Source organism: Grus americana, chromosome 2, assembly GCF_028858705.1.
Source record: "Grus americana isolate bGruAme1 chromosome 2, bGruAme1.mat, whole genome shotgun sequence".
Lineage (NCBI taxonomy): Eukaryota > Metazoa > Chordata > Aves > Gruiformes > Gruidae > Grus > Grus americana.
In genome coordinates this window covers 162977823-162999748 of record NC_072853.1, presented here as the reverse complement: position 1 = coordinate 162999748, position 21926 = coordinate 162977823, and the positions used below count along the sequence as shown (strand labels likewise).

At 36.4% G+C, this 21926-nt stretch overlaps 1 protein-coding gene across 1 annotated transcript in view; it reads left to right on the top strand.

The window, feature by feature from the left end:
• The first annotated feature begins 890 nt into the window (after window positions 1-890).
• The window catches only part of LOC129202339 (sodium channel protein type 5 subunit alpha-like), a 47792-nt gene continuing 26756 nt past the window's right edge, over window positions 891-21926 (top strand). Inside the window, 11 exon segments of the mRNA XM_054814927.1 lie at window positions 891-913; window positions 5315-5615; window positions 7025-7143; window positions 8520-8609; window positions 9665-9793; window positions 11726-11817; window positions 13903-14109; window positions 14729-14792; window positions 15293-15437; window positions 16737-16931; window positions 18457-18648. Coding sequence (XP_054670902.1) covers window positions 891-913; window positions 5315-5615; window positions 7025-7143; window positions 8520-8609; window positions 9665-9793; window positions 11726-11817; window positions 13903-14109; window positions 14729-14792; window positions 15293-15437; window positions 16737-16931; window positions 18457-18648 — 1557 coding nt within the window.

The window sequence follows — 21926 nt, the reverse complement described above, 5'->3', positions numbered from 1 at the left end:
TGTTGGAAGAACAATCAAGCTCCTCCCTCCATCCCTCCCCCAGGCATCCCAGTACAAAAGAAAACTTTCTGCATGGGAGCTAGCTAAGTAGATAGGATGTTCTTTTGAACAGAATGGTGAAGGTGAGCAAATGAAGACTTTCTGTCTCTTTGAGGATACAAGCTAGCCGAAATTAGCGTGAGAAATCAACGTGAAAGTATTTTATTTTGAAGGGGATGTTGTAAGTATTTTTGGTTTTGCTAAATATTTGTATATTGTGAGAAATCTCAATTGCTAGTTTTCTTAATTTAAATCTATATTTGATCAAAATATTCAGGGATGTATGTATATGAGTGTGTGTATATGTATAAAAAAATATGTGCACACATTTTTAAGTCTTATGTGTGGTTCTGTTTTAGGAATAGGTAGCATGTGCATAAGAAAATGTGCCTTTAATGTAGAACTGTTATATTGCTGTAAACACAGAATCACAGAATGGTTTGGGTTGGAAGAGACCTCAAAGACCATCTAGTTCCCATGCCCCTGCCATGGGCAGGGAGACCTTCCACTAGACCAGGTTGCCCAAAGCCCCATCCAACCTGGCCTTGAACGCTTCCAGGGATGGGGCATCCAGAGCTTCTCTGGGCAACCTCTTCCAGTGCCTCACCACCCTCACAGTGAAGAATTTTATAGAATAGAAAACATGCAGCTCTTCCTTTAGTTTACATGTGGCAGTACAACATATTACTAAACATTAATATATTTCTCATATTAATTACTGACTACTTTTTGTCTTGTTGGTTTGTTATATTGGCTTATGCACAGTAGTCCTCAAATTAGCTTTAGTGCTATCTAATCTGAGCTGTACTTATCTTGAGACAGTGGAATTTCTTTATCTACACAAATCTGGAATGTTTTTCTCATAGAAATGCTGGTGAATGATTTTTTTTCAAAATGTTTAAGTAATGCACATTCTAGCCTGTTGCATACGTTTCTGATTTTGGAGGTAATGAGTGAATAGATTTTATTATATTGATATCATGAATAACTTTTTATATTAAATCTGTTTAAAAAACAAAACAAAACAAAAAACCCCACTGGTAGATATTTTTCCAAATACGAAGTTTTTATTGGGAGGGGAGTGGGAAACAGAGAGTGGGGGACAAAGTGCTAGGTGGAAGAAATGGCTGTGTATTTTAGAAATGCGGTAGTTCAATAAAGTGTCCAAGTTTGGGTTTACAAAGGACTAAAATCTGTTAAATCCTTTGATAATTATTGGTAGTTAAATAGAATAAAATGGTGATCGGAGAGCAGAAGTATTTTCTCTTTATTGAAACTGAGTAGGTGATAGCAGTAGATTTTTGCAAGGTCTTGTACAACACAGGAAAGAGAATTCCTAGCCTGTTTCATAAAGTGTTACTGTGAGCTACTTTCTCATTTTTTCTTATTCCAGGTGAACAGATGAGCAGTGATTCATCTGATAGAAAAATATTTGAGCTGCATATAAAATAGTGGTTTGATTCTTTTTTTAATAATCTTTTTTGTGGAATTTAAGTTATTATTTTTAATAATTGGCATTTATTACAGTATACATGTCTAGTGCCTGCATAGTGATGATGAACTTGGAGATGCATATAATATTCAGAATTTTCAGATCAGTGTTTCCTATTGCATGTGGTGAACTGATTAAATGTAAAGTTTGAAATCTGAAGTAGCTAATTCAGACCACTGGGTTTGCTGATATCCAGTTCTACTCTTGTGGGTCACATAGGAAAGTGACTCCAGAGTGTTAGAGTTCTCTGTTTAACAGTGAAGAAAGTTTTGGCAGCTATGGAATGATTCAATGCAAGACTGATACCTATATTTAAGTTTCTAAATGCAGCTGGTTGTGATCTAGGTGTTTAATCTCCCATTACAGTCAGTGGAGATTTAGTTAATTTTGTCACTGGAGTTTTAGATGATTTTAAAGTAACCGTCTCTCTTCAGTTATGTGCATATCTCTACTGCCATGATTAATGATACATACCACTAGATAACTACGGACTGTAATGGGAATTAGGGTGCCTTGTTCACCTTCAGAACCTCAATGAAGATGTCTTTACATACAGACTGTATCCATCCATAACATCTTTGTGTTTCTGTATATCTGGCCTATGTGTTAATATAAATGTGTATATTTTTAAGGTACTAAAAGGCTACTGATTTTTTTGATGTAGCTGAAAAGGCCATCTTGTTCCTTGAACCAAAATTGTATGTGATATATGCACTTCAGTGTGGTTAAGTACTCCTTCCTGAACTACTTGAAAATATCTGGTTCTGGATGTTTTGTTTGTTTATTATTGTTGTCTGAACTACGTATAAGATTTATTAAAATTTGATTTTACATATACAAGCTTAAAATGAATTTTGACAAATATACAAGCTTTTTTGAAATATTGTGGATAAGTAATGAAACAGAAACAGGGCTCTGACTAGAGCATAGATTTTAATAATTCCAGTCCTGCGGTGGTGAATCTCATGGTAAGTATTGCTACGTGTTTTGTGCTTTTTTATTTTATTTATTCATTTAAAGATACTTCATGACCTATGTTAAGCAGATAGTTATTTCATTTTGTGCTTTCAAACAAAATTCTACCACAGGGACACATTTTTATTCTTTATTCCCATGTGAAAGAATCTACTAACTGCATACTAAACCCAAACTAAACAGATAGTTTACCCTTTATTTTTTCAGATCCAGGTGCTCACAGGAAATATTCAGTGGATGGCTGTTGACAAGGGAGGTGATAGAAATAATTTGAAACTCAGAATTGGTTATAATACATGCTAGAACTAGATTGAATCACAAATAAGGCCATTTCTCTATTTAACTTCCTTCTAGTTTTCCTATCTTTTACTTGGGAAACTCCTCCTCAAAAAATTATTTCTAAGGGTAACACTTTACCTCAATGTCTTGACTTAAAAATTCAGCTAGTTCAGCAGCATATGATGAGGTGGCTGAGTTTAGCTGAGCGTCAGGAATTTCAAGTAGTCACTGTCTTTTCAAAATGTTTTAGTCATCTGTATCACAAGGATTTTTTTCAGTCACATCTTCTTAGCTTCCTTTTTCCTAACCTAAGTCAGAATCTATAAATGCTTGGGTGTTGATGAAAGGCCAGAAAATTTGTTGTTCCATGTGAGCAGAAGTACATTGCTGGTACAGGTCTTCTGAAGAAATCCTCTCACGTTATTCTTGAATGCTTGTCCAATTATGACTTCTAGTCACTGAAGGGGATATGTAGAGATTTTTTTGCTCTTGATCACTGCTTTTGACAATTCAGCTTTCATTTTTTTTTTTTGAAAATTCAGCTCCCAAATCCTTAATACTAAAATAATGTTTGTATTTACTAAAACCATTTTCTATGCTTCATTTATTACAGTCAATGTAGTTACCTAAAAGCTCAGTCTCTCTGTTGTCCTTAAAACTGCTTTGAAGATAAAATTAATCTTCTTAGAATTACTAAAAATTGGGAAAAAAGACCATGTTGATTTTCACTTTATCTTTTCAGCTTTCAATTGGAAATGGGTCTGTGTGGTTTTACAAAGTAACAGTTCTTTGGTTATATACTTTCAATTTGTTACTATGGTAAATTTTGCTCTCTGCGTTGTGGTCCCTGACCATATCTTAACTTACTTGTGAAGTCCCAGAGGAAGGAAACCCCCCCCCAAAATCCTCTAAACCAAAACAAAATCATTGCACAATTATTCTGGCTCCAGACAGTTGCATATTTTTTTTTTAAAGACAGATACCTATGCATTTAAAGAAGACAGCTATAATTACAAGGGAGTAGTGATTCTCTATCATGGTCCACAGGTGAGCGCACAAAACTGAAGCAGCACAGCTGGACTTCAGGCAATCAAAAATGCAGTGTGTTTTAAAGACTTGTTGTCTTTATTGTGTGTTGTGTTTATTAGATGGGAGCAAATGGTTTTGACGTGAGTCACAAAGGACAAATCATCCTGTAATGGGTCAAAATTTTCTTCATCTTTTCTGGATGAGAACTGCAGTCATGTAAATTACTGTCATCAACAGGTAATGTGGTAAATTTGAGTCAGAAGTCATTAGTAACTGAATACTTACGGTGATTTGCCTTAAGTCATCTCAGTGCTTCTCATTACCTTGCCACCCTTTCTCAGTAATTTAAATTCAAGCAGAATAATTGAAAATAAATTCTTGAAGGTACTCTGCTAGCCCCCAGAAGGATGCAGGATTTGTGAATATGAGAGAAGGTGAAGTTGCTTTGTCGTATTTACCTTTTCCTAGGCTGGTATGGGAGGCAGAATTGACCCATACCTGTCAGCATGAGTAAACAAGCCAATGACTTGGATCAAAATCCAAGTAGTTAATAGTAATTAAATTTGTTTCCTCTGATGTATGGAAAAGTTATTAAACAAATAGACATAACCAAGATCTCTAGAAACAGCAGACACTCTGGTGTGGAGTCACAAAGCATTAAGGCACCCGCAAAATTCTAGGAGAGACTAATCTTCCTATTGACATGCAGCTGTGAGGAGGGCAATACCAGCTTTACTTGATTATTTGGTTTGTGGTAGTCCTTTATGGCATCTTTAGATTGTTTAAATTCTGCGTAACAGTCAGTGGGTTTGGAGGTGATTATCCCACTGTGTTCAGCGTTGGTGCAGGCTCACCTGGAGTACTGCGTGCAGTTCTGGGCCCCACAATTTAAGAAGGGTGTGAAGATCCTTGAATGCGTCCAGAGGAGGGCAACAAAGCTGGTGAAAGGGCTGTCAGGAATGTCCTGTGAGGAGTGGCTGGGGACTTTGGGCTTGTCTCGTTTGGAGAAGAGAAGGCTGAGGCGTGACCTCATGGTTCTCTACAGCTTCCTGAGGAGGGGATGTGAAGAGGAAGGTGCTGATCTCTTCTCCCTGGCATCCCGTGATAGGATGTGTGGGAATGGTTCAAAGCTGCGCCGGGGGGGGTTTAAACTGGACATTAGGAAGCCTTTCTTTACCGAGAGGGTGGTCAAACACTGGAACAGGCTTCCTAGAGAGGTGGTCGATGCCCCAAGCCTGTCAGGGTTTAACGGGCATTTGGACAATGCCCTTAGTAACATGCTCGAACTTGGTCAGGCAGTTGGACTAGATGATCATTGTGGGTCCCTTCCAACTGAAATAGTCTACCCTACGCTACGTATCCTATCCTATCTGATCCTATTTTCATACAGGGTTTCACAGAAGGAAGAAATAATTTATCTAATGAGTATTAGTTTTAAGTTGTGTATTATTTCTGTTATTTTCTAATTCTCAATAGCTTTCTCTTTTAAGTTACTTCTAGCACTGGAAACAAACATATACAAAGAAAAATGGATAGCTTGTTTTGGCCATCAGAAGCTAACAGCTTTCGACGTTTCACCCCTGAGTCCTTGGCAGCAATTGAGGAAAGAATTGCTAAGAAAAAAAAGCAGCAAGCCAAAGTTAGCCAGGAGAATAAGGGCCAAGGAGTTGAAGAAGATAAACTTACTCCTCAGCTTGATCTGAAAACCTGCAAAAAACTGCCATCTCTGTATGGGGATGTTCCTGTGGAGCTCATTGGGGAACCCCTGGAAGATTTTGATCCATATTACAGTGATCACAAGGTTAAAACTTTCAAAAGCATTTTTTAATTTGATTTTGTCTGCTGAACTCTTAAGAGACAGTAAAAGCTCTCTTCAGGAGATATTGGTTTTTTGGTTGTTCTATAGATAGATCTTTGAACATTACTGGTGTTTTTTGGGGCAGGAGTGCTAAGGTATGCTTCACATTATGTAATTAAAACATATTTTAAGTTCCAGTCAGCAATCAGAATTATGAAAACATGATACACTTGATAGATAGACTTTGATAGGAAATATATTATGGGATAATTGATGCTTTGTTTTCCAGAACAGTTTCTGTGATGTCTGTGGGCCTGAACTCACTGTCCTATAAACAGTGTCAAACAGGTCACGCTGGAATTGCTGACTTACTGCAGATGTTTTTGCTGAATTACAAATATTAGACAAATTAGAGGAGACATATTTGAAATATTTCCAGTACTCTGTGTAGCAAAACTATATTTTCATAATAGTAAATAAATTTTCTGATATTTTATGTCTCATCAGCTTTGTTTATTGTACCATATTTATATTGCATTTAAAGTGGTTTGTGTTGTTGCCTGTAAGAGTGTGTAAAGTAGATGCTCTAGGAATCCCTTCTAAATGAAATCTCTGTTGTATGACTGCTTAGTATTGAGGGGGGCTTGACCCAAAGAGCAGAAGGTTTCATCCAGTTCTATGTTGCTGTCTTTTATGTATACCAGCAAATCACTGGAATATAATAATTTAATCAGAAACATGCAGAAAGCTTTGTTCTTCCAGAGATTTTTTTTCCTCAAAGCAATCAAAGCCATATTCTTGATGAAGAGAAACTAAGGCTGATTCAATAGAAGAAATTTACATAAAAGTTAATGAACTGTGATTTTGATTTCAGAGATTTCATTTTTACTTCACGTGGCAAAAGCACTGAGCTGCATGGACCTTAAGGTAGCTTAGAGGGAACTTATAGTGTTACTTGATAATGTAGAGGTATTTCAAAATTAAATTTTTTGCTTTGACTGGACTGGATTCTGGCAGTCCTACACAATATATATTTGTAAATAATCTTGTGTAGCTTATAAAACTATCCAAGAGTAAGGTACTTTTGAGTATGATTAACACCCTTGTTGCAGACCCAGACTAGTATCCTTTAATTACTTTGAGCAAGTGAATGCAATCACTTGGTCTTCAAGTTCATTCCCATTACTACTTCTTCCTCGCAGGTAATAATGAACTTTTACATAGCTGATGGCTTTCTTTCAAAGTCTGGTATCATCAGATCACAGCTCCAACTAAGAATACAGGAAAGCTTTACTCATAATTGCAGTTAGATATAGTTCTAGATGCAGATTTGAAAACCTAAACATTTAAGGTTTTGGGGAAAATTTTGTTTCCTTAAAATGTTTAATATACTCTGGATATTTTTTTTATAGACTTTTATGGTGATAAATAAAAGGAGGATTATTTTCCGGTTTACTGCCACGCCTGCCTTGTGTATAGTTGGTCCTTTTAATCCAGTCAGAAAAGCAGCAATTAAAATTCTGATCCATTCATATCCTTTTATTGGTTTCCTTTATTTCAGTTTTAAAAAAATACTGTACCATTTTATGTCATTCCATTCCTCTGTTCATATTAATGTAAGCTCATGTGGCTGTGATAGACATTTTTAAAAAGTGATATTGAATTTTGTTTTACTGCAGCTAAGATATTTACACAATGTTGATACAAGTAAAAAATGTCGAAAAGCTCAGGTTTCAAGTCAAGTTTGCAGATATTGTTATGAAACAACATTTAGAGGCTAATGTATGATATTTTAGTCCTTTTCCAGAACTTTTTCTAAATATCTACTGTGGTGACAAGCTTAAATTAAAACCAACCAACCAACCAAACATAAACAAAACAAAACAGTGACTCCCTAGTTATTAAAACATGAAGGATGAGATTTATGCCAACACTTTGCTAAGAGTCTGATATTATCCTAAGAAATGTATTTCAGACTCAAGTTTGGAATGTTCTGAAGAGTGCCCATTTTTTATATTTTTGCAAGAATATAAATGTGGTTTGAAGAATGTAAAAATGTGAAGGATCGCAGGTGCAAAACCATAGGCTGAATAGTTTCTGTTCTTTCTACCGAACATCTGTTTTCATTTGGAATTATTAATTTGTAGAAATTGGTCCTTTTATGGGAACTTTTGGCTGACTTTGAATGTGTATTCATGTTTAGAAATTACTAAATTTGCTGTTCAGTTTCAAATAAACCCTAAATTTAAGGCCAATGTTTCTTTAAAAAAAAAAAAGCAAACCCACTTTTATTAAATGACAAGTGAACTTTCATGAAACCATGGCAGTTTTTTGTGTATGTTTTCATCGCCTGCCACATAAAATGAGGAAGTTTTCTGAACTCGTAGCAGAATGCAGGCTTCTCTCTAAGAATGTATATATGGACTCCCATTTTCAAAGAACACTGGTTATTGATAATTAAGTATTGTCATCTGTTTTTTCTAGGCTTAAAACCCCTAGTTATTATGGGGTGGTGGCCCATTTCCCTTTATTCTATGCTCCTCTTGGGAAGAAATGGAAGTTTCTAAAGTTTCAAGTAACAATGGACAGCAGAGCACTCAGAGGTTTTTTCATTTATAATGTTCCTCATCTCTTCTGTCAAACATATTATATCCCACTTATATCCTAACTTCCAAAACTATCTCCACATGTAGATAATTCATTGTTATTTTTAAATCATGAAGTTTACCCAGCTGAGCAGAAGTTTGATCTGACATCAGTTTCTTTGGAAAACACGTGAAAGGTCCTGAGCATATTCAACCAAAGTAATTATTTGAATATCTGTATGGTTTTTTGTGTGCAAATCAGCAACTCTTCTGAACTTCATTATTTTATAATACAGCACTTTTTCCTTAACTTATTATTCACATTATTTGTTGGCTTTATTACATGTACAGTGATACTCAATTGTGCTTCCATGGCTGTAAATAGGCTTCCAGAAGCACTCAGCTGGACTGAGTAAGTATCTCAGTTGCCATTTGTTCACTTTTTCTAAGGATACTAACATGCTGGACTGAAAAACTTAAATAATGTGGTGATCTAACTGTGGGGCTTGAAAATTTTCAGACTGACCTCTGAGGAAGATTTCAGATTATTATTGTATCACAGAGTCTTCTGTGGAGCTTCAGTGCCTTTTCGTAGAGGCTTACACCATATGCCCTTTTCTCTACGTTAGCTAATTTTGCCATCTGCTGTAACATAGAAGGTTGCCCCATTTTTAATGTTAAGGATTAAGCCTTTTAGAGAGACTGTGCAGCAGGATTCTAACTTAATATCTCTCATTCTAAGGCAATAACCTGAATGTGTTAAGGCCAGCTCATGCAAAAAGTATAAAGGGATAAATATTCATTCCATTCTTGCTGTTTCCTGGAGACTCCCCTAGTCCAGTTGTTCACATTAGGAAGCCATCTATTTCTAATGACTTGTTACCATTTGTAATTGTGCACTGTATCCAGTATAATTTGAGTTATGTTCTGGAATTAATCTTGAAAATGTGCCTAGGGCCTCAGAGGTTCTATAATTTTAATTCCTCTTATTTTTAGAGTAAGCATGGTGATAATGATAGCTTAATTTTATGTAGAATTTCTTTCAGTTATAGAGTATTTGTGAGAATAAGTGTATAAAATGTACAAACTTTACAGGCTAAAATAAGTCTTTGCTATTATTGTTCTGCCAAAATATTGAGGCTTTGAAATTTTCCAGCCTGCTTTAGAACATAAACACAATCTTAAATTTTTCATATGGAAATATGAGCTGTCCTTCATCCAGAAATATTATGGTGTGCTTATATGAACATTTGTGATTATAGATTTACATGGAAATCATATTAAAATTCAGGAAGGCATCTTCTTACACCCATGATGTTTCTGAAAGTAGTGTCACCTGTCCCATTTTACTTCACATTTTCTACCTTCATCTCCATCCAGTGGCTAAAACATAGAAAAGGTAGAAATATGCCTCAATCTCATTAGTAGTTTTATTTCTATAATTTTAATATACACTTTCTTTTTCAGATACCTTTTTACTGGCATATATACTGCTGAAATACTGATAAAAATATTAGCAAGAGGATTTGTTTGGAATGAATTTACTTTTCTTCGAGATCCATGGAACTGCTTGGATCTTATTGTTATTGTCATAACGTAAGTAAAGCTCAGTTGTTCTTTTACACTCAAGGGACAAACACACATAAAACGCTATTTGATACTGAAGTTCTTTAGAATGGTTGGCATCCTACCTGATTAAGAGTTACCATGGTTGAATCAATCACCCTTTGCCTATCTGCAAAGAGAAGAATAGTCATAGACCTTAAAGCAAGACCTAAATGCAAAGCTCATCTTAGAATTGTTTGATTGTTCTCAATTTAGTACGTATTTAAATTTTTGTTAAGAGGAGATTACATAAACAGCCGAAACCTAGCATGCCTCTTTGTAAGTCTTAGTTGTACTCTGGATCAGATGAAGCTCATTTAAGAAGGATCTAAAGTGAGTCACAAGGTGTTGAATGACATGGTAATAAAGCAGATGAAATCCCAAGAATGTAAAGTGATGCTCAAGGAAAAACAGACCTAGCTTTAGATACACACTTATGGGCTCTGAAATAGCTTTCACTTGTTGGAAAGATGATGTTGGCGTTAAACAGACAATCTTGTGAAAACACTGCTCCAGTGTGCAATCATGGTCAGAGAAGGAAATAGAGAATTAGGTCATTATAGGTAAGAAAGAGACAGAACACATAGTTATATCACTGTGTGGCCTGTGTTTTTCTTCAGGATGATACATAGTTTTGCTCCTGACATCTCAAAAGATGACAGAATTAAAAAAGATCCAGAGAAGATGTATATTTTGTATTCTACACAATAAGAAACTAAATAAAGCAGAACTTCCATGAAAAAAATACAGAGCAGGAACATGGTTGAAGTCTGTGGCACAGAGCCAAAAAGAGAATAAATAATTTATTTCTTTCTCCTACGACAAGAGCTGAAGGCACCAAATGAAGTTGTCAGATGGCAGAATAAAAAAGAAGGGAGTAGCTTTTCACGCTACATGTAGGCATATTCCCATAGGAGGTTGTAGATGCAAAAAAACTTCGTTGCATTCAGAAGGCTTCTGGACAAAATCCTGGATGAAAATATGTTAAGAGTTATTTTTAATACAAAGATACTGTATCTTGTTCAGAAAGTCCCTGAGCTATCTAATTGCTGGAAGAATTAAATCTGGGAATCACTGTCTTGATTCTAAACTCTCCTGTAAACATCTGTTATGGGTCGTTCTGGAAGACAGGGTAATAGGCCAGATGGATCACTGCTGTGGTCAATTTTAAATTCCTATCAAAACCAACTAGCTAGGTGGATGAGAAATGAGGAAGAAACCAAGTCAGAATTTGCATCTCAAATACAGAATCTTAATCGCAAAAGCAAAATAGTCTTACTTGCAGCAGTGAACAGATTCACTTGTACTCAGTCTGAGCTTTCAAAGCAAATCTCTGTCGTTTAGCATTTCTGAATAGTTTTCAGTTATCTTGTTCTAATTTATTAGAGGTGTAAAGCAATTTAGAGTGGAAGGGACCTCTGTAGATCACGTGGTCCAGCTCCATGCTAAAAGCAGGACTAATTTAGATTACGTTGCTCAGAACCTTGGCCAGTCGAGTTCTGAGTTTCTCTAAGGATGGAGATTGAACAGCCTCTCTGAGCAACCCATTCCAACCACATTGTGGGATTTTTTTCTCCCAAATACCTAATTGGAATGGCATACATAGCCTAGTATGAGAGGGTGTGTTGTGACATTGAAGGTTTTATATTTATTTGACATTTTGATGGATAATCACTTCAAAAGTTAAGCATCCACACTAAGTAAAAACTTACTGTGTTTCTTTTCAGAGGCACTATTCTAAAGTCTCATTATTTTATATCAATACCTAGAAATAAACTTAGATTCCTAACTTTAGACATCTACGTTAGGACATATTTGACCTATTTATTTTCTGTAACTTATTCATTACTGTGTGGTCAATATGCATGTGCTCTGAAAAGCTAGATCTTTGTCATTCAGCTATATGATGGTTTAATTTTATAGGTATGTTACTATGTGTAAAAGTGCAGGCAAGGTTTCAGCTCTTCGAACTTTCAGAGTACTGAGGACTTTGAAAGCTATTTCTGTAATACCAGGTAAGGAACAACATATCTTACTAATTTTCTCTCTGCTTCAGCAGTATGATATTTCTAATTCCTCTCCTATTCTTGTCTTCAGTATCAGGTCGCTTTTTGTGACGGTTAATGGGATCCCAAGTTGTGATTGTTTTTCAGTCTGTAGTAACTCTCACCAGCATCCTCACAGACTATTTTTTATCATCTTTCCTCAAAATTATTTTGATGCAGGCAAATTTTTTTACTTTATGCTTTTTCTATCCCATCACTAATGTTCAATTTTACTTAGCCCAGTGCCTTTGTCTTTTACTTTTGTCTTTCCTGAGCAGCACACCCTATTCAATATGTCATCTTAACATAATGATGGCTGTACCACAATAATCCTGGTTTCACATTATACTTCATTAGCTTAATCTTCTATGGTTTATTTCTCAGAATGCTGACTTCATGGTATTTCAGAGTTTCTTTTGTTTGTTTACTGACCACAGCCACTATCTGGCTTGAGTGTAAAACTTTCATCAACAGTATTTTTGCATAAACTGTCCAGCTATTTGATATTTTTGTAAATGGTACTACTAATACGAAAGTATGGATTTCAAAATCTAACTGCAAAAACTCATTTGAAAATCTATAAATGACTATATATTCCATTGTCATAATATATATTGACTTCACCATTTCTATGTAATTACAAATATATTTTTGATTTTGCTATGAAATTATAACAGGAATTAAATATAGGATGTGTTTAATTTTTAGTGTCAACACCCCCCCCCCCCCCAATACTTTTCCTTCCATATTCACCATGGAGAACAGAGATTAACTGTAACTTTACTTTTTTCTTATGAAAGACTTCTAGAAAAATCTCGGATATCAGTCCCTGCCTATGTTATATTTCAAATTCAGTTATTCTGCAAGAATGTTGTTCTTCAGTTTATATATAACCCATTGTCACAGAATCACAGAATGGTTGAGGTTGGCTGGGACCTCTGGAGCTCATCTGGTCCAGCCCCACTGCTCAAGCAGGGACACCTAGAGCCAGTTACCCAGGACCGTGTCCAGACAGCTTTTGAATATCTCCAAGGATGGAGACTCCACAACCTCCCTGGGCAACCTGTGCCAGTGCTCGGTCAGCCTCACAGTAGAAAAGTGTTTCCTGATGTCCAGAGGGAACCTCCTGTGATTGAGTTTGTGCCCATGGCCTCTGGTCCTGCCACTGGCCACCACTGAAAAGAGCCTGGCTCTGCCTTTTTCACACATTGATGAGATCCCTCCAAGCCTTCCCTTCTCCAGGCTGAACAGTCCCAGCTGTCTGTCTTTCCTCATGGAAGAGGTGCTCCAGTCCCTTCATCATCTTTGTGGTCCTTTCCTGGATCCTCTCCAGTATGTCCATGTGTCTCCTGTCCTGGGGAGCCAAGAACTGGACACAGGACTCCAGGTGTGGCCGCATCAGTGCTGAGCAGAGGAAGGATCACCTCCCTGGACCTGCTGACAATGCTTTGCCTTATGCAGCCCAGGATACAAGTCACCTTCTTTGTTGCAAGGGCACATTGCTGGCTCGTAATCAACTTGGTGTCCACCAGAAACCCCAGGTCCTTTTCAGCCAAGCTACTTTCCAGCTGGGTGGTCCCCAACATATATTTGTTCCCTTCCCAGTGTCATAAATGTTCTTTTGCTTTTAAACTGGTGACATCTGTAAGGCATCATCTTCTAAGACAGATTTCCCTGAGGTCAGCAGAAGCTATCCTTTATTGTAATGTGTATTTGGCACAATGTGAAGTACTTAGTTAATGCTAATCAAGCCCAGAAATCTGTCCATATTCATTAAAGCTCCTAAGAGTTTGCTTAGATGGCATCTTAATTTAGAATTTTCAAGTTAGCAAAATTAGTATTAGAGGGAAGTAAAAGCCAAATAAGTTATGATTAGGAAATTTAAGTAAAAATACTCATTCCTATGCTTTATTGTACCTCATTTAATACTCTGAATTTAAAAATCCATTTACACTGATTGTTTTTAACATATTTGCAACTGTTGTGTATTGTCATATGGGAACACTACTGCATTCCTCTTCTCATTTTGCATATTATTGAATCTTATTTTTCTAGGTCTGAAAGTCATCGTAAATTCACTTATTGAATCTGTTAAGAAACTTACTGATGTGTTGATCTTGACTGTTTTTTGCTTGAGTATATTTGCTCTGATAGGCCTCCAGCTTTTTATGGGCAATTTAACATCCAAATGTGTCCTCAGTAATACTACATACAATGACTCATTATGTAAAGATGCCAAGATATATGTACCAAATGATCCAGGTAAATTTTATTCTTTTCTCCCTTTACATAATCTGTGTATCTTCCTATGTATGTCTTGTTTTTTCACAGAGATGTTAAAGTATAGTTGCCCGTATTTCTCACCAGAAGGTATGTCCTTCCATTTGTACAAGTAGTAATATGAAGTCTCTGGGACAGCTGAATGTGAGGCTAGTGAATGTGGGATTTGGAGAAAGATTAGCAATCTGTGGGATAGAAGGGACTGAGAATTCTATAAGCATTTGCTTCTTTACCTCTGCACATTGCACAGGCATCCTAATTTTAGGGGTACTGCAGAGGCAATGATTTTTTCCATCACTTAAGCTATATCATTCAGGGATTTTACCTACTTCTTGCAGAGATTCTTATTTTTACCAGAGATCAAATAAAAATCTTACACTGTGAGTTATGCAGTTAATAATTTTTATTTTTTTTAAATTGCCATCGGGACAGATCTGCTGAGAAACAGCCCTATATGCCCCTTATTGTGAAAAGAGTCTTTCCCGGAGATTTGGTCCATCAGGCTGTTTTTTAAAGTGCAGTAATGTATGGTTTACTGTCAGAGTGATATAGGAACCGACAACTTCTGATTTTATGATTCCTTGATATGTTTTTTTATTAGATATCTGCTACAGAATGAATAAATCTTCTGAAATATTGCTCTGTGGGTTCAGTTCATATCCTGAGTAAGTGAACAAAACAGTTTTAATACTTTCTTATTTTTTCCTCCAGATGTACAGTGGGTTTATTTTTGACCTAAAGGAATGGTGATGATTTTCCAGGAGGGTGGAATGTGCGTGTGTGTGTTATTAAATTAAAAACCAGATATTTCACATCAGAAAAGGAATAAAGTACTAGGATGTAAGCAATTATGTACGTGCTTTGTTGCTAACCCCTGGTAATATAATGGTAGTGTAGAATGATATAAAAGAGGAGGGAACAGATCAGTAAAGAGTCGTGAGATATTTATAAACTCTCTATTTTGGTGACTTATTTAAAAGTAAACTTATTTCCATTTTTTCCCCTCTCTATGTATTTGAGTGCATCCTACATCAGTGGAGAGTTTCTGTCTAGTCAGAAACTAAACAAATGGCTTTCTAGGATCTATATTTGATGTGTACTGGATGCTTTCAGGTACAATCTAATACTGCAATTAAGTATTGTTAAACATTTCTTTTGTGGTTAGAAAAGAGTGCCCAGAAAACTATAGCTGCAAGAAGGTTGGGAAGAATCCTGATTTTGGTTATACAAGTTTTGATCATTTTGGCTGGGCCTTCCTTTCTTTATTCCGTCTGATGACACAGGATTACTGGGAACGTCTCTACAGACAAGTAGGTGCTTTTATTACCTGCTAGAATGACTTAAGGCATGCAGTTTATAACTTTACATCCACTAGAAAAATCTGCACCAGTTTTAACATTACTGAGACCAAATTTCTTTCAAAATCAAAGTAAATATTAAGGAAGTAGCTTCAAGTGACTAAGTTTTAACACCTTCTGCAAGTGACATTGGATGGGAGCAATCCTGCTGTGAATGCTCATAGTTTTGTTGGAGAGCACACTTGGGTCAGTGATTAACAGTTAGATGTTAATATGTAACTGCCAAAGGATTGGGGTATATAGTAGATCTGGCGCTCACTGTTGCCTCAGGGGGATGAGGATTTGTTATACACTCTGTTTCTCTTCCCTTTAAGTCCTGATTCCTCACCAAACTTTTAGGCTCAACATACACAATTTCATTTCAGATCATTTTTGACAACTGGTACTAAAAAAAATGGAGCCTTTATGTTTTGATTCAGAGAGTTCAATGTGACTTTTGACAAAAACAATACAAAAATTGCATGTAGAGAAATCTCTGGATCCCTTACATTTATGCAGTGCCTTTGCTTGAAGGGATTTATCCTCTGCCTTTTTCTATAACTTTCATATAGCCCACTTTAACTTTTTACCAGCAATCTTTATTAACTGAATTTTTTAAAAAATGGATACAACTTTTTACCATTTGGAGGTCACATGGTTTTTAGTTTTTAATGTCTCAGAGCTTAATTTTGAGCCATCTTCTCTGCTGCCATTTAAAAAAATGTAAGAATAAGCAACCAGTCTAAATATTGTCTCTGATTCACTAATTGTAGCATCTTTGCTTGTTTATATAATCCTAGCTTTCAACCTTATTACTGAGTTTTATTAATTTTTGCTGTAGTCACCTGTATATCTCTTTACAGCTGAAGTTTTCTTCTCATCACTTGAACTGTGATGGTCATTTGCCCAGTTTGCTGGGAGATGTTTAATTTTAAGAACGGATTTTGTTAATTCTTCTCTGCAGTACATGGCATCAGTATGAATGTTTGATCGGCTGTTACATAAAGAGAAAACATTGTATGATCACAGAGAAGTTTTTAAGAGCTGAAATGTATTTACTTGAAGGCCAGGGGAACTCCTGACTAGATGTATTTCTAGATCTTCTGTATAACTTAGACCAGAGGTAGATTGTACTGTTGTTTAAAGAAAACAGAGCAGTATATTGACCTTTTGTATTGTATAGGAAAAGAAATTGTTTAAAGTTAGTTTGAAATTCTATTGTAAATTTTAGTTTGTTAAGTGCTTATTACAACCTTTACCTTTTCCTTACAGACCATCCGTACATCTGGAAAGAACTACATTTTATTTTTTCTGGGGGTCATCTTTTTATGCTCATTTTATCTCTTCAATCTGATCTTGGCTGTAGTAACTATGGCATATGAAGAGCAAAACAGAGCTACTCTTGCTGAAACAGAGGCGAAAGAAAAATTACTTCAGGATGCCAAACAAATTCTAGAGAAAGAACAGGTTTGTAAATTATTATATATAATACATAATGTGGTTCCTTTTGTTTTCTTCTGTTTGTGAATTAAGGAAATAAGGTTTGTAATTAAACATGTGTTTCTTACAATACTTTCTCACACTTCATTTCTCTTTGTCTTTTTATAAATACACATGTGTATGTATATATATATTTTAAAATATATATATAAATATAAAAAAACTTTTCTGTGATACAAACAAATAGCATGAGTCCAAGTTAAATCATATTAAGTTTTAATATTTGCAGACCTGACATTGTATAGCAATGGCTTGCTGGCAAGTATATAGCTTTTATGGTATCGCATAGGTGCCTGTGCTCTGTGGTTTGCCCTATTCTTGTATACTGCCACTATTGCTGTGTAGAAAAATTCCTTTCTTTGGATATTCCTTCTTGCTGTTACCGTGTAGTCTGATGAAGGAAGTATGAGTGGATAAATTTGCATCCATAAGAAAAGCTGTCTTTTCAATAGTTCCCTGAGATTGGAAGTTCTGATGCTGATAGATTTCAGAATTGATTAAAAGTACAAACTTTCTGAGAGTCACTGTGCTCAGCTCTTTAAGGGATGTCATGCCTCTTTTTAAGTGGATTGCATGCAGAAGGTCTGCCAGTTAACAAGAGCAGGAATAGTCTTTGGCCAGGCTAATGCCATTAGTTCCATATTAATGTAGAAGGACATCCAGAGGCTGCATTGGTTTCTTTGTTGCTGGTTTGGAGAGCTAGTAGACACACATTGGATTTCTCCAGTGTTTTCTCTTGGCACGGTATTGCCTAGATTCATTCATTCCTTGGTCTGTAGGGGACTGGGGATCACCTTGTTGTTTTTCTTTTATTCCTGAGAAGTGAAGCTCTGGGCTGAGGCAACAAGATAGATTGAAAATTATTGTAGGATATATTTTATCTTCTTTTTATAAAAGATACCTCTGATTTACAATCAGAAAAGTCAGACTTGTAAGAGGACATACAAATATTCTCTAGCAACTATCCAATTTGATCGTTAAATGAAAGGCATCACTGGTTTACCAAATTCCTCCTCTATAGCTGTTGACAGGCTTGTAATGTTCTCTGTCCAAAATTCTGGCTGGCCAAGCTTTACTTAGGCTTTTCTTCCTTCTATTTTTCTTTCAATGGGATTAGTAGTTAAGAAAGGATTAACATTTTAGAATTTAATTTGAGCCCTTAGTCTTCTGTTGTCTTTGGGCTCAACCATCCTTTCCAAGGCAAGAAAAGGAAAGTAAAAGGATACACCTTAACATTCTGTAATTCAGATACAAAACACAGTGTCTAAAGTGGCAAGGAAAAACTTTAATTATAGTATCTGATAAGTAACCCTGCTTTATCTTTCAGTATTATGAATAGCATTTTGTACTCCTGTCTTTTATAGTAGTTTAATATGCGAAAGATAAGACTTATTAGTGCAAAGCATTCAGATAGCATAATAATTAAACTGTATCTCATCCTAGGCCGTTTGCCTTGTATTAATAGACCAAGCTTTTGCTATTTCTTTTACAGATGTTGGCCGCTGGAGAGGCTAATAATGCTTTACCTGTCAGATCTGAAATGTCAGTTGCTGACTTGAAAGATTCAAAAGAAAAAGAGATGAAGAAAGAAAAACCTTTTTTAAGACAAAACTTAATTTTAGGTGATCGTGGCAAAGAGGAATATATTTTTAGTTCACAGCCTGGTCACTGCCACAAGAAGCTTGTAAGTATTCGAAATAGAAGATATGTTTATTAGACATGCATGTGATATGAGAATTTCATGAGCAGAAAAGCTTTCTTTATTTGCAATTTCCCCCCCCGCTTTTCCTTCTTGCATGCATTGAATTAACTTGTTTTTTTAAAGCAGTCTGAAAGTTAGATTTTGGGACCAAAGGGAGACAGCACTATATGGACTTGAAAGAAAAGTTCGAAATAGCCATCAGTAGCTTGCTTGCGACACATTATGCACTTACAACTGTGGTATGATCTGTTGGCATCTCTACTGTGCTGCATCAACAAACACGTACAGTCCTGTAGGGTTTAGAATTTCCCTAATGACCTAACCTTTCTTATTTTTGTACACACAGCTAATTCTCTGGCCTAAATTTTTAGGGTTGGATTCAGTTCAGTATTAATGCTTCTAATGTTATGGGCGTGATTCAGATGTCTAACTATAAGCATCTAGTGCCACTTTAGATGTTCTTGGACAGGTTGGATATCCCAGATATCTTTGGTGTCTGTGGCACATCTTCTAGCACTGTGTGGGTATCTCAAATACATTATGGCATCTCAAATGTTACTAAATTCCTAGATTTAGGCAACTGGATTGTGTTCCAGGTTTTTGTTTGCAGGTGTCTACATGTGATTTAAGTTCTAAACTCCCAGATTCAAATGGAGATTTAATGTTTTGTGTCACAAATTGATACCTAGTGACTTTAGAGTGTCTTACCTGGCCTCCACCTACTCTGCAGAGGGGTACAGACATGATGTGTCGTGTCTGCTTAGTCTGAGACTATGGTCGTCTCAGATACCAAATGTCTCAGTAGACCATCTCAAATGGCTTCAGACACTTATATTTAAGTGAACCAAACTTATAAAAAAAATATGCATCAGTTATAATGGCATTTTAGATGCATTGTGCACATGGGCAAATTAAATGTGGATGTCTGAATATTAGGCTGAATCCCACACGTGCTATTTGCCATCTTGATTACAGCAGTGACTTCTGGCTTTAGAAAAGATCCCTCTGCTCATCACTCCTTTCTAAGTTCATTAAGAAATTGCTATTAAGACTTGTAATTCTTACTTTGCTTAGTCTTGGGGTTTTTTTTCACAGTGCCTTTGAACACTGGCAAAATACCATATATCTCACGGACAGTCCTTGCTATCATTTTACCAATGGTCCAGCATCCAAGTAGAGTATAGATTTGTTACCTTTTCAATGCTCAGTCCATATGTGTATCTTTCCTTGGCAGGGCCAGTGCGTGTGTGACTGCACCTGGGGTATTGTGTTGAGTTTTGAGCTCTCCAGTGAAAGGATTACATTGAGATATCATGCAAAGCCAGTGGAGGCCACCAAGATGATTAAGGGGCTATAGTACATAATATGTGAGGAGGGGTGGACAGGTTGGATTTGTTCAGCCTTAAGCAAAAAAGGGAAAGGGAAGAATCTGATTATTGCTGTCTATTAATGTCCAATGGGAGTATATAAAGAGGAAGGAGCCAAGATCTTACAGGTGCACAATGAAAAGTCAAGGGGAACAAGTTGCAACAAGGGAAATTCTGATTAGTTAGTAAGGGGCGGGGAGGGGGGGGGGAAATCACTGTGACAGAGGATAAATGTTAGAACAGGTCTTCCAGAAAAATTTTTGGATCTTCATTTTTGGAGATACTCAGAAAGTAGCTGGAAAAGGCCCTACAGTTGAAGTTTGTCCTGCTTTGAGTGATGGAGTGGGAGGACTCCAGGGGACCTTCCCAACTTTAGTTTTTCTCTTGCTCTATGTAAACATTTACATTTAGATGCCTATATTTAGATATTTTAATCTTGAGCTGAATCTTCCGAAATAATTCTCAGGCAATTATCCATATTACTGAGTTATTTTCAACAATATCTAAAAAGAAAGCTTTTAATGCCCTTATACTGGTTCGACAACAGCCATTCTCCGGTACAGGCTTGTGACTTAGACCAAACAGGATCCACTGGAAAAACAGATGGTGTAAAAGTAGATGTTTGGGTGCAAATAACACCTTGACTGAAACCTTGCTTCCCGGCCACACCTTTGATAATGCAGGCTGGAATTTCAAACCAGTCTTCATTCACACTCTCAGATGTGTTTCGTCCTTCTATTTCTCTGGTAATCCTTCACCATGATTGAGCAGGGTCTCTAGATGTGGAGAGCTGGAATTCATCACCAAAACATCCACTGTTCATTTTGAAATTATCCCTCACCCCTCTGTCTCCCAGCATATTTTCTATGACCTCCCTACCCATGATAGGCTGTTCCATCTCTTGGCACATTTTCTCTTGCTTCTGGGAGAACATCAGAATTGTTCCCACCTATCTCATAGAAAATGGAAACTTTCCAGTAGCAGAGCTAAAGGAGTAATGGCCCAACTTCCTTCCTTTTGAAAAGTGTCCTTGTAGAGGAATGTTTTATCAGACATGTTATCCTAGCTAAAATGGATTAGGTTTTCATTCTGGCAGTCAGCATGTTCAGAATTTCTTCTAAATTCCCTGATCCTAGCTATATTAAATTATGTGTCTGAGCTGAAGGAGTCAGAATCATCCACTTGGCAGCAACTGCCATCTGTCATTTCCTTTAGTATAGTATTTGCTTCTTATAGAGTGTCATTAACGTTTCCCCTGCTGTGTTAGGAATATTATGCCATTTTGCGACCTATTTGGTTCTGCTGTACTTAAAGGGAACACTCTGTCACAGTCCATGGTAGTGTATTATTACACCTACTGAGGAAAAATGTCTTTCCATAGCAGGTGTCATATCTTCTGTAAGTATAAAAATCAGCTCTTATGGCTGATTATCCCTATTTCATTTTTTTCTTCTAAGACTGTGACTGTGTTTCAGGAGATGACTGAGCCAGGAGATAAATTTGGTTTAGTTCCTATACCTTACTTCTCCAAGGCTGCAAAATCTGCACAGGTTGGATGCCAAAAGCAATCTGTATTTTTACTTCTCAGAAATAACATTTTCAGATCCATCCAAAGGTCCCTTCCCCTCTCTATGTGCAGAGAATGGCAAAGTTATGAATATTTCTATATAGGAACTTTTGGAAACAGATAATAGGTTGCATTAGAACCTGGTACCACAAATGTTAAGTGGAAGCCACTTTTCAGGAGTATATTCTGCAGAGTTTAGACTATACTGCTGTGCTTGCTAACGGGTGCTCTACATTATCTGCATGAAGAATTCCAAGGCCCAGCTCCAGGTCATTGTGACTGTGTGAGATCCTGGTTGTAGTCTTATGCTGTCTTACACATACTTA